We start from the raw sequence: 15,245 nt of genomic DNA on the forward strand, positions 1-15,245 counted from the left end.
TTGTTTACCAAGGAGAGAGAAACACAGCTTGAGATGAAAAGTGGAGCGTGGTGTGTGAATAAAACAAAGAAATATAATTATAAATATCACTTGTGAGCAGAATATTTCTAATCTATCTGTAATTGTCAAATGATGTAAAAAGTACAAAAAATATCATTCAGGTGTGTACATTTAGGAGACAAAATGCTAGCTGTAAAACTGTGGTGTGAAAATTAAGGTAAACTGTTCATGTCTTTTAAAATTAAGTAATGACAAAACTTTCACATCTATTATGTATAATTCTGTTGGATATTGTTAGTAGACAAATTACATAAACTAGTTCATTACTTTAAAAAGTGTCCAGAAGAAACAGTCCTTACAGTGTGCTATGAATCCCCTTGAGGGCTGCAGTGTATTTTATGTTAACCAGCTATAAATGTATCTTGACATGTGAAGCACACAGATACAATAGGACACTGGTTTCAAACGCAGAATAAGAAGTGCTCACCAAGGCATGCAAATGCATTTATCTCATTACTACACATCCACAGTCGGAAGTGGGCTAATGGAGTAGCTTGCGCATGGAAGTGTCTGTCAATGGCTCGCGCTCCAGTGCATGTCACATGCAGCCATCCTGTAATGAATCTGTTTGAGATTTCAAATCTCGACCCTCTGGTGAGTCACACCACACCAAGGTTTACAAGCTCCGGCCCTGATCAAAGCTGATAAACGGTGACTCAAGAGACATGGTTCGTTTTGATGAGACTTGTGTTTTATTTCCTCCTCAGGGAAAACAGCCTCTTTGGAATTCTGCTGAACAGCATTTTTCCACAGTTATGACTCGCTGGCCCATTGAGTGAGATGTTATCCATCATGTTGTCCAAAATACTCAGTTGTGCTTAATGGAGGAGGCTTTACAAGCCATCTGCATCAGATGGAGTACAGTAAAGCAGCCAGCAGTGACTAGAGGTGCGTGATGCCCGTATTTACCGCTGTGACACTGTTCTGGAGTCAGCTGCCATGGCTATTGTGCGCTTGAGCTGATGGAGAGATCACTTTCTTGTATGAGTGAGAGACAGAATACAAAGATTACACACACTGTCCAGTCTCTCCTCACTGAATGAATCATTTCACAGTAAAAAGTGTTACATTCAAGTTTAAAACTGATACTGACATAAAAGCTTAATATTGAAACACTATCTAGATCAGCAGCCCCAAAAAGTGTGTTTGGTCACTAAATTCACAAGGTGACAGTTTACCCAAAATGAAAGTTTCTGTCATTATTTTCTTCACCCCCATATCGTTCTAAACGTGTATGACTTTCTTCTCTTCTTAAATACAAAAGATGTTTTGAGTTTTTTGGTCCGTACAATTACATTTTTGGATGATTTTGGTCTTTTGTTCCACAGGAGAGAGTAAGTCATGAGGGAGCCATGAGGAGTAAATTATGACCATTTTAATTTTTAAGTGGACTATCTCTGTAACATAATTGTTTTTGTGAAATATTTTACTTGAAAAATACAATACATTTGAATAAATGGCAATATTTTGTTATATAATGCAAATATATTCATATATAATCCATACGGCTTAAATATTCAAATGCTTTTTGGGGTCAAAGTAATTTGCCTTAACAAAATTGTAATGATAATAAAAAAATACACTAAAGTTCAGAAGTTTGGGGTCAGTAAGATTTTTTTTTTTTGAAAGAAAGGTCAATTTTAATCGGCAAGGATGTACTGAATTGATCAAAGGTGACAGTAGAGACTGTTCTTTTGAACTTTCTATTCACCAAAGAACCCTGGAAAAATGTATCACCATTTCCACAAAATTATCAAGCAGCAGAACGGTTTTACATTTTAAAGTATATTAATATAGAAAACAGTTGTTTTAAAGTGTTTTAAAGGAAACCAAATATACATTTAGAAAAAGACTTATGCAGTTGATCATTTTTGTTTAACGTTTCTCTATGATTCATTCAAATGTTTAGCAGTTAAAATATTGTTGCATATGGCTCGCACATATTAATACTGAAAAGTTTATTTCTCGTCAGAAAAAAACCCAGAATAAATCTTGACATTCTCACTGCATTAAACTGTTCCTGAGATACCAAGACACACTTTGAATTTATTAGTTCCCTTATTAAGTCTAAATGAAACCCAAGTGTAAATATTCTCTTGTCTTTACCTCAGGTTGATATTCATACCCAAATCATATCAAGACAAGACACAGGCTTCAGAATAATGTCCTTTTTATCATCCTTCAGTATAATGTTGTAGTGCAAGCAGAGGAGAGGTTGAGATAACAGGAAGCTTCAGTCCCTTTCATACGGCATCAGTAAAAATGCAGAATCTCACGTTGCTAAGATAACACCATCGCGGTCCACGGCCATGAATAATTGAATAAGTCCTCATGTGAAATGATGAATGTGCAAAGATGTGTTAATTTGTGTCCAAATAAAGGTGAGTATTATTTTCATTTCACCGAGGCTGCAGCCTGCAGGTTCACTGTTCGACAAAGACTGCGACAGACAGAGATGCCATTTCTCAGATGAGCTGTACATTATGGGCACTCTACACCAATATATTTTTTGATAGCATAAGATAGCACATTCATAACAGAGAATGTGCACCCATGGGCATCTATTTCACTAGTCTAAACAGCGAATGAAAGCACAGAAATGTGTGATGTCGACACTCCCAGAGCGAGTGCCTAGTAGTGGTCACGTCCTCTACGGAGCGTCTTACAAGTCACCAATTAGCAGACTGTAGTCCAGATCTGGACCCAAGGTCTATATCCATCCAGATTGTGAATAATTTCCCATAATTAAAGATAATTATAAATCACTATATTATTCCAATGCATGGAACAGATTAGGCATGTTTACACAGCTGAATCTGACAACATAAAAGACAAGATAAACTATTCAGTTACCATTTCATTTACAGTGATCAACATTACAATATTCTTTGGATTACACAGGCCTAAAGATTCTACTGGATCTCAGGGAAATATTTCCTATTCTTTATTTTTTACTATAACTCAGCCGTAAACATCCAGATTGGCTCAGGCACATGCTCCATCTCTAATAATAATTATCATTATTATATGAAGAAGAAGAAATGTTTCCTGAGCACAAAATCAGCATATTAGAATGATTTCTGAAGGATCATGTGACACTGAAGCCTGGAGTAATGATGCTGAAAATTCAGCTTTGACATCACAGATATACGGTACAAAATGTATTCAATCAGAAAACAGCTGATATTTCACAGTTGTAATGTTTTTGCTGTATTTTTGATTAAACAAAAACCCATGAACCCATAACCTGCACTAAAAGCAAGAAACAATTCTACAGACCACATCATCTCATGGCCTGGAAGGGGAGTAAGATCACCCCTGCTATATATATTTTCTATAATATGTGAATAGCAATCACATTATAATCACTCTGGCAAGGAATATTCTTGAATTATTCCATTCCTGAATCAGTCAGTCGATCCATCCATCCATAATATATATCTATCTATCTATCTATCTATCTATCTATCTATCTATCTATCTATCTATCTATCTATCTATCTATCTATCTATCTATCTATCTATCTATCTATCTATCTATCTATCTATCTATCTATCTATCTATCTATCTATCTATCTATCATTCCGTCGTTTATCTAGTGTTTGTTTATACATCTATCATCTAGTGTTTGTTTATACTGTGTGAGTTTTTCAATAGCTTATTTACATGTTTAACCCACTTAGATTAAATCTGGCCCATTAGTAGCTGGAGAGAGCTGAGGGGGTGTAATGACTACTTTGCAAAGTGGGGTAATTAACTGACAGAAGCCAGGCTATAATTCTTATTCCGTGGGCTATCTGGCCTGCGGCTTGGCTCCGGTGCTCTCTAACGACAGCGAGGGTGCGTGTATTCTTCCTTCCCTCCCTCCCTCCCTCGTATCCTGCGCACGTGCAGCGCATCCTGAGGAGACGGTCGCCACGGGAACCTGCCACGGTCCAGCGTGCGAGGCTGCGAGAGCGGCAGAGGTGACGTAATGCTCCTTGCTGCTCCTGCTCATGAGGGCTGCAGTAATTTGGAGAGGGGAGGAGGGCATAGACAGTGTGTGTTTGTAGGGTGCGTGGCAGCACCAGGGTTATGCAAACCACAGCATCACTGCAGTATCTTCTTTATCTACTTCTACAGGCCCTTCAAATCCATTCACATTAAAGGAATATTTAACCACAAAAATGAAAATTCTGTCAACATTTTTCAACATTTGCTCACCCTCATGTCGCTCCAAACTCTCCATGTTGTCATTTTATCTGTGTACACAGGAAAAGGAGATTTTTTTAAAAGAATCTTCCTCACACAAAGCTATTGGATGTCTTTTTTTATTTTTATCCTGAAATGTAGCGCACATTGCTTTTATGGTGTTTAGCTCTTTTAGGAGCGTAAACGCATTTGTATAGAAAAGAGCTAGGTGAAGGTTCTTCAAAAATGTATATTTCACTCATTAAATTAAATATTATTACGGTATTTATGCTTTCTTATTGCTAATCTATTAATATTACACGCTCTGTTGGCACATATACCGGTAAATGTTTATTATAGCAACATATGGAAGGTAGATTTGATAAAAATGTTACAATTGCACCCGACTTCTCTAAAATAGACGTACAATCAAAACAAATGGTTGGGCCACAACTTGCCTGTAAAATGTGTTTTTGCTCCGAACTGTGATGGTATAGCCAACTAGAGGAAACTGTATGGTACAGTAATATAATTTCCTCTACAGTGGAAAACATTAATTAGAAAAATAATCACTGGCAAAGATCCTGAAATATGAGACCTGAGTACTTTTGAGATTAACAGTATGCATGTGTATAAATAAAACATAAAAAGCTTTAAAAAAAAAAAAATGTATAGACAGCTACACATTAATCAACGCATCATTGTTTTACGACATGGGTCTTTAAAGTTTTCCAGGAAAATATGATGGTGATGATACGTTACATATCGTATAAACTTGCATTTTGAGCCTGGTCTACAATAACATGCATACAGTACCATATCAATGCATTTACATACTTATTGGGATTTGTACACTTTGGTGCCATTAAAATAATCATTAATGATGTCATAAATATTTGTATTATACATCAAATTATGCAGGCAGGTAAAGGACCCCTTGTTGAAAACCCCTGTTTAAAATGTACAGTTGATTCTCATGATGCTTCAATGATAACTTAAATAGGCTAACTAAAAAAAAAAAATCAATGCATAATTAATAAAGAAAATAAATGTAGCTAATGGTGTGACAGGGGACACATTTGTGTTTATGACATTCAGACAAAAAAAATTAAATATGAAGAATAGGCTAATTAAAAAGAAAGTTAAAAAAACTGCTTCCTGTAGTTTTGAGCAGAACAGTCCACTGGGTAAATGTTATGAGCAAGACTTTTTCCTACGCTGAACTGTTGCAGGAAATGGTTAGGCTGAGTGGCCCATTTATGTGAGCAGGTAGAGAGATTTTATTTCTGGCAGGGGTTCAAAGGCAAGCTACGTAAAGGAAAATAGTGAGAAAAGATACAGCCTTACTGACTGACAGTGTGTTTTACTGCGACATATACTGGTAAAGTTAGGGAGGATGCATTTGTAGAGCGAACAAGGGACAGCCTGAGTAAGAGAAACACAAATCAAATGCGTCCTACATTTCACCACTGCGCCTCTGCCGACTGCCATCAAATGGTAGCCAAGCTGTTTAGTCTATTTAGAAGACATTGAGCTTTTGAATTATGACTGTTCTGTTGGGTTAAATTTTTACACTTCTCAATGTTGTTTTTGACTTGTAAGCGCAAGAGCGACAAATCTCAAAGGAAAGTCTCAGATGAAAGAGTTCAGAGCATCAGAAGGCTCTCCGCTCTGCTCTACCAAACACCACGAGCAAAACTGCCTCCAGACCCGCTCCCACTGTCACACGGAGCAGACGCTCAGATCCTCACGCTCAAAACAAAAGGATATTCGCAGCTCTGTTGCATTAGGAGCTCAGGACCTCTGCTTTCAGAAATCATTTTTTCAGCCTTGATGGGAGAAAATTCTGGCAGTCCCTGGGCACTTTTGTTTAAGGAAGATTATGAAGAACAGAAGACAGCACATAAAGGCACTGAAGATTTAACTGCTAGGCAGGGTTCTGCAATCCACAAAGCTCAGAAGCACAAATCAACAGAATAGCCATTTATGAACAACTCTGGTAACATGACCATTTTTTATGAGTGCTGGTTATTGTGGGCTGACTGAAAGGTCACCACAATGTCAATCTGAAGGTTTTAAAGTGTCCCATAAATCGACCCTAGTGTTCTAGTGACACAAGTAGCAATGAGAAACATGATAACAGATAATCTTCTTCACTTCTAAAAGTCAGGTTCTGTAAAACCACATATTCTTATCCAAGACCCTCCCTCTTATACAGGAACAGACCAATATGTAAAGCGACCAATTTTTGTTTGTTTTAAAATGCCATTTAAGTAATCAATGATACCACAATAATAAACGGGTATGAAAAACTACAAATAATACCAAAGTCCCTGTAAATGATTGTACAGTAAACACTGAAGAAATCACCTGGTGTGCTGCAAAAGGCCAAAGATGGCAAGTTCAGCATCCGGTGGAAGAGGCCAATTGTTAGCCTTGGAGTACCAGTCAAATATGCTAAACCAAAATCCTGACAATAAAAGGGCAAAACCAGAAAGCATGGGAAGCCGTATCCTCCACCACCTTACACCTGTCACACATTGGTGAAACAGAGGGGAAAATTTGATGCAACCTGACTTTAGTGTAATGTAAGCGGTTATCAACTTTGAATTGGATCAGGTGCTGTTGAAAGAGCCGGCCTGCATCATGGCCAAGCACTTGTCCTACATATCTTCAGAGAGCTCAGCTCAGGTCTTCCTCTCAGGCAGGAGGATTCAAAAATATGTCAAAAACACATTCTTCTCCGGGAACAGTTCAAAATTACAAATTTTAGAATTCACAGTCTCATTTTTTTTTTTGAGGCAAATCAAATTTCTCCCTTAAATGGTTAGTTCACCCAAAAATGTTAATTATGTCATTACTCACCCTCATGTCGTTGCAACCCCATAAGACTTAAAGGATAATTCCGGTATTTAACACCTTGAGTCTATATTGTAGTTTGTTTTGGATGAACAAGAGTGGTGGACAACATTTTTTTGACAATGGTTCCTCTCTCGAGTTTTTGACTATAAAAGAATTGGCCATGGACCCATTTAACATTGGAGTCAATGGGCATGTCCGAAAATGTAATTAAAAAAACCTTTAACATTAGTTTTCAAAACTGTGCAACTCACAGAGTGATTAGTGATGTTAGTTGATGTTCCAGAAACAAAAAGTGTTGCGAAATACAGTTTCTGTCGTGTTTTATTCGTCATTTTGTAAAATCCCATTGAATTCTGTTGAAGGACTGAGTGCTCGTTAATATAAATGCGCTACCGGAAACGGAAAGGGGGCTGTTTACATTTGGTCGATGTAGTCTTTTTGCTCGCTTCCGTTTCCCATAAGGCTAGCGAGCAGAGCAACTGTGCTCCGGGAGAGTAAGCGAAATAAACAAACAAAACCTTCATTAATTGTTACTTGTAACATGGATTATGAAAAGTGGATAGTGTCCCGCGAGACATGAACATCGGTTATCGCCATCAAGTGGTCGGGAGTGTGCTAACGCTTCAGATTCAAATATTGAGCGGAAGTTACACGGTTGTGAAGTGTCTGAAAAAATAGTTCCACTATAGCAAAATAAACGGATTGGAATCATATATTGCGACGATATATTGTTTATAATCATCAACGAACACCACTATCCACTCGGTGAGTTTAACAGTTTTGTAAACGAACATTATTGGCTGTTTTAATGACATTTTCGGACATGCCCATTGACTCCAATGTTAAATGGGTCCATGGCCAATTCTATTATAGTCAAAAACTCGAGAGAGGAACCAGTCAAAAAAAATTTGTCCACCACTCTTGTTCATCCAAAACAAACTACAATATAGACTCAAGGTGTTAAATACCGGAATTATCCTTTAAATTCGTTCATCTTCAGGACACAAATCAAGATCTTCATAAGTTCATAAAGAGATCTTAAAACTAATCCACATGAATTGAGTGGTTTAGTCCACATTTTCTGAAGAGACACTATATGATGAACATATTTAATATATGCTTTTATATTCACATATAAACATTCATCAACTCACACGTCAGTTGCGGTAAACGGAGCCAATGAGAACCAATGAGGTTCATTCTCATGTCCTATGTTTGAGCTCCCGCATGAACCAAAGAGGTTTGTTCTAGAGCGTCATGCAAGTTCGGTTGAGCTTCTGTTCATGTTCGCTGATCAATGTTTAAATGTGAATAAAAACCTAAATGAAATCTGTTCATCAGGTAAAGCGATCAAGTCTCTTCAGAAAATTGGGACTAAACCACTAAATTCATATGGTTTAGTTTTACGATCTCTTTATGAACTTTTTGAAGCGTCAAAGTGGTAGTTGTGTAGCTGTCAATGGAGAATACAGAAATTTTGGGTGAACTCTCCCTTTAACTGACTAAAGGATGCAAACCACCCCTCAACAAATATCTTGAATGGAACCTACTGTACATCCTTCTCCCTCCAGACGTGGTAAGTTCTATCAGACCACAGGGGTAAAAAAGAATGATTGTTAACAGATTGCTGTATGGATAGAGGTCTTCTCACCTCTATCCATACTTCTCACTTCTCACATGATTTAAGACTTTGACTGAATTTTTCAACACAAAGCATAGTTCTTCTTTACCCTGAAGAAGGCTGTTTGCTTTGCGCCGCTACGTGTGGGTTGCTTCTCCCCATGTCTTTTCATTTTCTATTATGAAATAGCCAGTAAAATAAAGGCTTTTAAATAATTTTGAAGAAGAGTGCCTTGGATTGTCTCTTTTCTACATTTATTTGAATTCCCGACCCCAAAGGTCACCTTCAAACATCTGACTGAACTCCCTGGACACTTTTTGGTCTTTCTAACAAAGCATAGTTTATTCAATGCTTTGGGCTTATCCTTATTAGAGAACAGCATTGCCGTTAAAGAGGTGCCAACAGCAAAGTTAGACTTTATTTGTACTCACAAGGGGTCAGATTACCTGGTGCCCCCTTCAGCCAGAACATTAAAGCAATATTACTGGCATACCTAAACCACCTACAGACTTTCTGGAGGTGAATCTTCAAAATCAAAACAGGATTATAGAATCCAGTTCCATAAAGAAGGCAGAGGTTAGAAAAATAGGGAGATTTTAACAAAGATATAGGAATATAGGAAGAGAAACCAATTTAATTTCATTTCATTTAAATTAATTTTCTATAGTTTGTGTTTTGAAAGAAACTCCACAAAATTCAACTTAAATATTAATTTTGGATCTTTGGGATTGTCAATCAGAGATACATAAAATGATCCCTAAATATCAAGATAAAAATCCCCAAAACAGGATTAAAAGTATCAAAGAGAGGCATACAATTACTCTTCAATAGAATAATAGTATACCCCAATAGCCTACACAAATAATTAAATCGAAGAGAATGGGAACTGATCTTCCGCAAATACAATATTACATTGTCAGCATACAGACTAATAAGAGCTTCCCTGCCCCCCACTTCAAGACATCTTATACGGGATAAATATGGTCTGGTCAGGGTAAATGACATAGGGTAAATGTTGGCCGAGTAGCCAACGCTTTAGTAATTACTTTTCTATCAAGATTTTTAAGCGCGATTGGCCTATAGCTGGCCGGGTCAGTTTTTAGCCAATTAGTCTTGTCAGGACGTCACTTTCCTGCATCTCCAGTGTGAGCAGTCACATGGCATTTACAGCTCAGTGGTTGTTAAAAAAACCTTAAGTTAAAAAAATCGTAGTGATATTTCATTCAAAAAGGTTTCTTACCTTAAAGGACAAGTTTGGTATTTTACACTTAAAGCCCTATTTTCAGATCATTTCTCATTAAAAAGAACGGTTAAGATTGAAATTTGGACACATGCTGCTGGCCCGAGAATTTTCGGTTTCTGTGGTAGCGTACTGAGGAGAGAGAATTTAAGTGTAAATTTTAAGTGTAAAATTCCGAACTTGTCCTTTAAGGGATTTTTTTAAACCAGACCCTGGTGATAATGGGGGGAAAATATCTGGAACTCACATGCCCAAGAGCAAGATTTCAAATCACATTCTTCCAGAGGGTCATTTGTCAGTGGAGTAACTGTTATTGAAATGAATGGGAAATTTAATAGATGGCTTTTTCCAGGTATTATAGACCTGCTTGCATCCGACAGTCAGTTAAATGGACTGTGGCTGACACTACAGGATTTATAACATCAATGAACAAAAGGTGCTTTATGAATGCTAAACAACGTTATGAATATTCTCTCAGAATTCCATAGTTAATTAATTTTCACAATACCCCAAAAATGGTGCTTCCCCCAAAAAGGGGGCCCACCAAAAAGCATTGCTTTGAAAGCTTGCTTTCTCCCTAATAAAACCCCACTTTGGCAATGCTCTTGAAAAAGCACTCCACTTCTCTCCTCTGCAGCAGTCTTTAAGGTTCAGTGGCAGTTGAGTTTTTCTCACTCTCTGTCCCTCTCCATCACTGTTATACAGACAGGATGAGATGTGTAAAGTGAAGGATGGCAGTAAACCTGATGTTCTCTCTCCTCAGTACTGTCCTACATGCTTACAAAGACATAAATCAGAATAATAAAATACTGGGATCCCTGTTGAAAAAGACCGCTTAAACCAGGTAAAGGTGGCTCCCAGCCAAGCCAAAAAGGATGGATTTTTAAAATGCACTGAAAGGTTGAGTCCAAAATGATCTCGCTATTCAATGTCCCCTCACTAAAATGATGAAACCTGTTGAACACACAGCTGGAACTCACTAGTTAAATGAGTTTATAAATCAGTCAAATCATGTTTATATTTAAATCTAGTGTTTTGCTAAAGTTTCTGTGAGGGTTATGTTTAGAGGTTGGGGTCAGGTCTGATAGAAAAACAATGGAAGTTTATAAGAAGTCCTCACTAATATATAGTGAAACAAATAAAAGTGTGTGTGTGTGTGTTGTGTTACCTTGCACAGCCTGGAGCTTGTTAGTCTGTATGATGATACAGAGCTGGAGCACCAGCTGAGGGGCGCTCTCCAAGAACGTGGCCAGTAGGTGGAGCATGCTGACGTCTGAATACTCGTACACCATCCTCCAGTAAAACCTCCAACGGTCATTCTCTCCGCTCTGCCTACTCCTGATGCCCAGGTAGATGGTGTGGAAGTACCTGTACAAGAAAGAAAAAAAGAGAAAGTAAGAAAACCCATTTAAAATCTCTCTCTTTCTCTCTGAACTCTCACTGAACTCTCAATGAACTCTCAATGAGAGAGCAGAATCTGCTTCCGCCGCAGACACTCGGCTAGAATATCTCAATGTTTTGTCTGCTTTTCTTTCCGTGATCTTACAACCAGACAGACTGTTCCCAGCTATATTGGTCCCTGCTTTGTTTTGTAAACAAGATATGCAGTGGATGGACCCATTTTGAACTGCTGATGAAATACATTAATGTCAAAGCTAATGACTCAACACAACATCTCAATGATTTAACCAAAAAATAGAACACTGTCATTGTAAAGTTATGTCACTGTTAGAGTGAAACACTGCCATACTTCCACCTTTTTGCATGCACACCCTTTCAAAAAAGAAGTTTATTCAATTGTGCTATTTGTGTATACTTCTTAACTAAAAATAAGTATACTTTCAGTCTACTTTTTATGTACTTCTCAGAAATACACTTACCGGTAAGTATACTTGACTTATACTGACAGAAGAAAAGTCTAAGTATATTTGGCAAATACTTGTATTCAATCTTTTGAAAACAAATTTGTTCCTAATTCTGAGTATGTGAATTTTTGTGCCGATTTTCCGGCACAGAAACAAGTGTAGAAGATTGCTCATGCAAATGTAAAAATAATGTGATCGTCAAACATTAAACAGCATATAAATCAAAACTGCCAAACAAATTAAATGTCAAACCCATGAAGAGGTAATGACTGTGACGATTTGGGGGTGTTTTTGGACGTGATCTAGCCTACTCCATATGTTTAGATCATCGCTGTGAATCTGATCCGGATGTAATCTTTGACAAAAATACCATTTTCTTTTTTTTGTTCAAAATGTTGCTTTTTAAATGAAACTTACCCACTTAAAAGTATACTTTTATACACTAAAATGTGGGCCAATTTAGTGGGCCAAGTAGTATTGAAATAGTATACTTACAAGTATACTACTAGTACATTGATATTAGTATACTTAGTTCATAAAGTATACTTGAACTTTATTGAAGTATACTTAATAAAATGAACTTGAAGTGTACTTCTATTTTTGTCTTAGCTTGCTTGCATTAAAGTAAAAACGTTCCTGTGCAAAAACAAGTATTTCAAATGAATTATTATATCTATATTTACCTTTCTAATCTTCCTCCTAATGTAAAATAAACATTTGAATATGCACCTTTGCGATAAGGCAGGGAATACAGATGAGGTTTACAGTTCTACTTTATATCCTCAAATAGTATATACACTGTAGATATTTACCATTTAACAAAGAAACTAAGCACTATTACATAATATCCTAAATGCTACAGCTATATTTGTTGCATGAGTTCACGTGTACCTAAAGATAATAGGTACAACCGTTTTTGCTTGCTGCACTGGAATAATTTATCATATACTTACTAAAAATCTTTATTTATTTATTTAACACCAATTAGCATCTGAAGTCATTACATTTTGAAATCGAATCTATTTTTCATGGTACCAACTCAACAATAATCTCAAACAAATTCACTTTCAAAAAGTCTGGCTAGCAAAAAGGTGGGAAATCTGTAGGAATTGCTATGGCAACACTGGCCTCTTTGCAACAAATCACCAGAAAGTTCCAGGGAAAGCAAAGCCTTAACATCACAGTCTGTCGCAAGCAAACACACTCTTAAATGTACAAGCGACACAAAGGTCTTTTAAAAACTAATAATAATGTTTTGGTGAATGGTGAGTTACTGTGGCCTGTGGGTTAGTGTGGTGCTAAAGGCATTTGCTTCCAGTGGTGTGCCTTTGCCAAGTGACCTATCCCTGCACTTTCTCCAGCAATCCCTACCTTGTAGTTTACCCTCTGACCCTGATAGGCATCCAGCCAAGAACAGACACACACTTTCATTCACCACACCTATTCTCTCCCCAGAGATTCATTGACAGGATGATAAGAACACTACATCATCTGTTTCTTTACCAAAAGAGTTTCCCCAAATCCACAAAACCACTGGCAATCAACAGAATTTGTATTGAATATGAAGACATTCACACACATAAAAAAACACAATGTGTACAAATGCTTATGGGGATATAGTCTTGTTTGCAATGTTTTGTCATTGATTTCTTTGAGAGTGGCGGCCACCCACTCTGTCTGCCAGATTCTCTCTGCTACAGTTTTCACTTTGATCGTTTGTATGCAAAGCATGATTTTATAGTACACTACTTGCCAACTTCAATCAATTTAGAGGCAATGAGTTTACAAGCAAAAGATAAAGGATACGTTGACTTAGTGACATAAAACATTTTTCACTAAGGTAAACGTGAAGCACTTCCCTCGTATCAGAATAATACAGCAATATTGCCTTTAGGTATTCGTGTTTGTGGAAAACATGCTTGAATAAAAATGTGTAGAAGGAACTATATCAACATCTTCTAGTCTATTTCTGCATATTTTCGAAGGATGTATTTGGAATGTTTTTATTTTATTTTGATTTGATAATTCTATACCATAATTTATGACTTTAAAAATATGAGAGCTGTCAAATGATTATGTGTGCATAATCTTTTTAAATGAAACTTACCCACTTAAAAGTATACTTTTATACACTAAAATGTGGGCCAATTTAGTGGGCCAAGTAGTATTGAAATAGTATACTTACAAGTATACTACTAGTACATTGATATTAGTATACTTAGTTCATAAAGTATACTTGAACTTTATTGAAGTATACTTAATAAAATGAACTTCTTGAATCTTGTTCAAGAATCTTGAATCTTGATTACATAAATTTATAATGAATAGCAATTGTAAAAAAAAAAAAAAAAAAAAAAATTAATTACATTTATTTCAATCATGACAACTATTTTGAGAGAGATACAGGATCACTCTTCTCAATAATGCGTCAGTGGCCGGGGCCAAAGATGCAATGATGTAGAGTCCTTAATCTGATTCTGCATGCAGACTTTAGTAGCACTATTACGTCATAATGTAACACAATCCGAAATTAGTCCTTTTCAGATCTTGGTTTCAATACGAGCTGTTTTTGGACTAACAAATCAGTTTTGAGATCTAAAACTTACAGGATGTTTTAATAGTACAATGACCTTTTGCATGTCAAATTTTTTTTAGCAATATGCGTGGAACGTCCTTACGAACTTCCACAATAATATAAGCCAACTGGAAAACTTCCGGGGAAAAGTCATTTGTTGGTGTGGCGGTATCTTCAATTTTCTGAGGTAGCTTTAACAGCATCCATAGTGTAACACTTAGGGCCCTATCTTGCACCCAGCGCAATTGACTTTGAACACCGATGCATGTATCATTCCTATTTTGCACCCGCGCACAGCGGACTTTTCCCTCCACAGACGCACGTCGGTAAATTAGGGAATGAACTTGCGCTCGCGGGGGCGGTTCGGCGCAAAGAGGAGGCGTGTTCCGGCGCAAAACTTCCCTGGTGCTATTTTCCAGTTTTAGAAAGCAATTGCGCCACTGACCAGGAAAAAAACAGTCTAAAGACAGTGGCGCGTTGCGCGTTAGTGATATGGTATTTTAAGGGCGCGTGCTCTGCCATAATGTAGCGTGTTAACGCGCATCCACTTTGATTCTCTAATAATTATAAACAGACGCAGCAGTTTTTATTTTTGCAAATCATACATTATTACAAGGAAAAATATTAACACACGAGGGAAATCATTGTTGTGTCCGTGAAGATGTGAAAAAGATCTATCTAGATAAAAATAAAAAAATCTAGATTAGGCTACACATTTACCCAAATGATACGCCTGTTTAACCGAAGCTAATTTGTGTGTGTTTCTCCCATCATCCCCAATGTCACTTCTCTGTGTTTTACGGCCCTGACGAGAACGTCGGTCTCCTGGCTGTGAACCGCTCCTGGCGTGC

General features: G+C 37.1%; 1 protein-coding gene across 1 annotated transcript in view; it reads right to left on the reverse strand.

Annotated features, from left to right (window-relative positions):
• Window positions 1-15,245, reverse strand: part of xkr4 (XK related 4) — a 57,623-nt gene that overhangs the window by 5,739 nt on the left and 36,639 nt on the right. The window contains exon 2 of the mRNA XM_079613141.1: window positions 11,123-11,322. Within this exon, the coding sequence (XP_079469267.1) occupies window positions 11,123-11,322 (200 nt within the window). The remainder of the gene's footprint in view (window positions 1-11,122; window positions 11,323-15,245) is intronic.

The sequence above is a fragment of the Phoxinus phoxinus genome (genome assembly GCF_949152265.1).
Source record: "Phoxinus phoxinus genome assembly, chromosome: 5".
NCBI classification, from domain to species: Eukaryota; Metazoa; Chordata; class Actinopteri; order Cypriniformes; family Leuciscidae; genus Phoxinus; species Phoxinus phoxinus.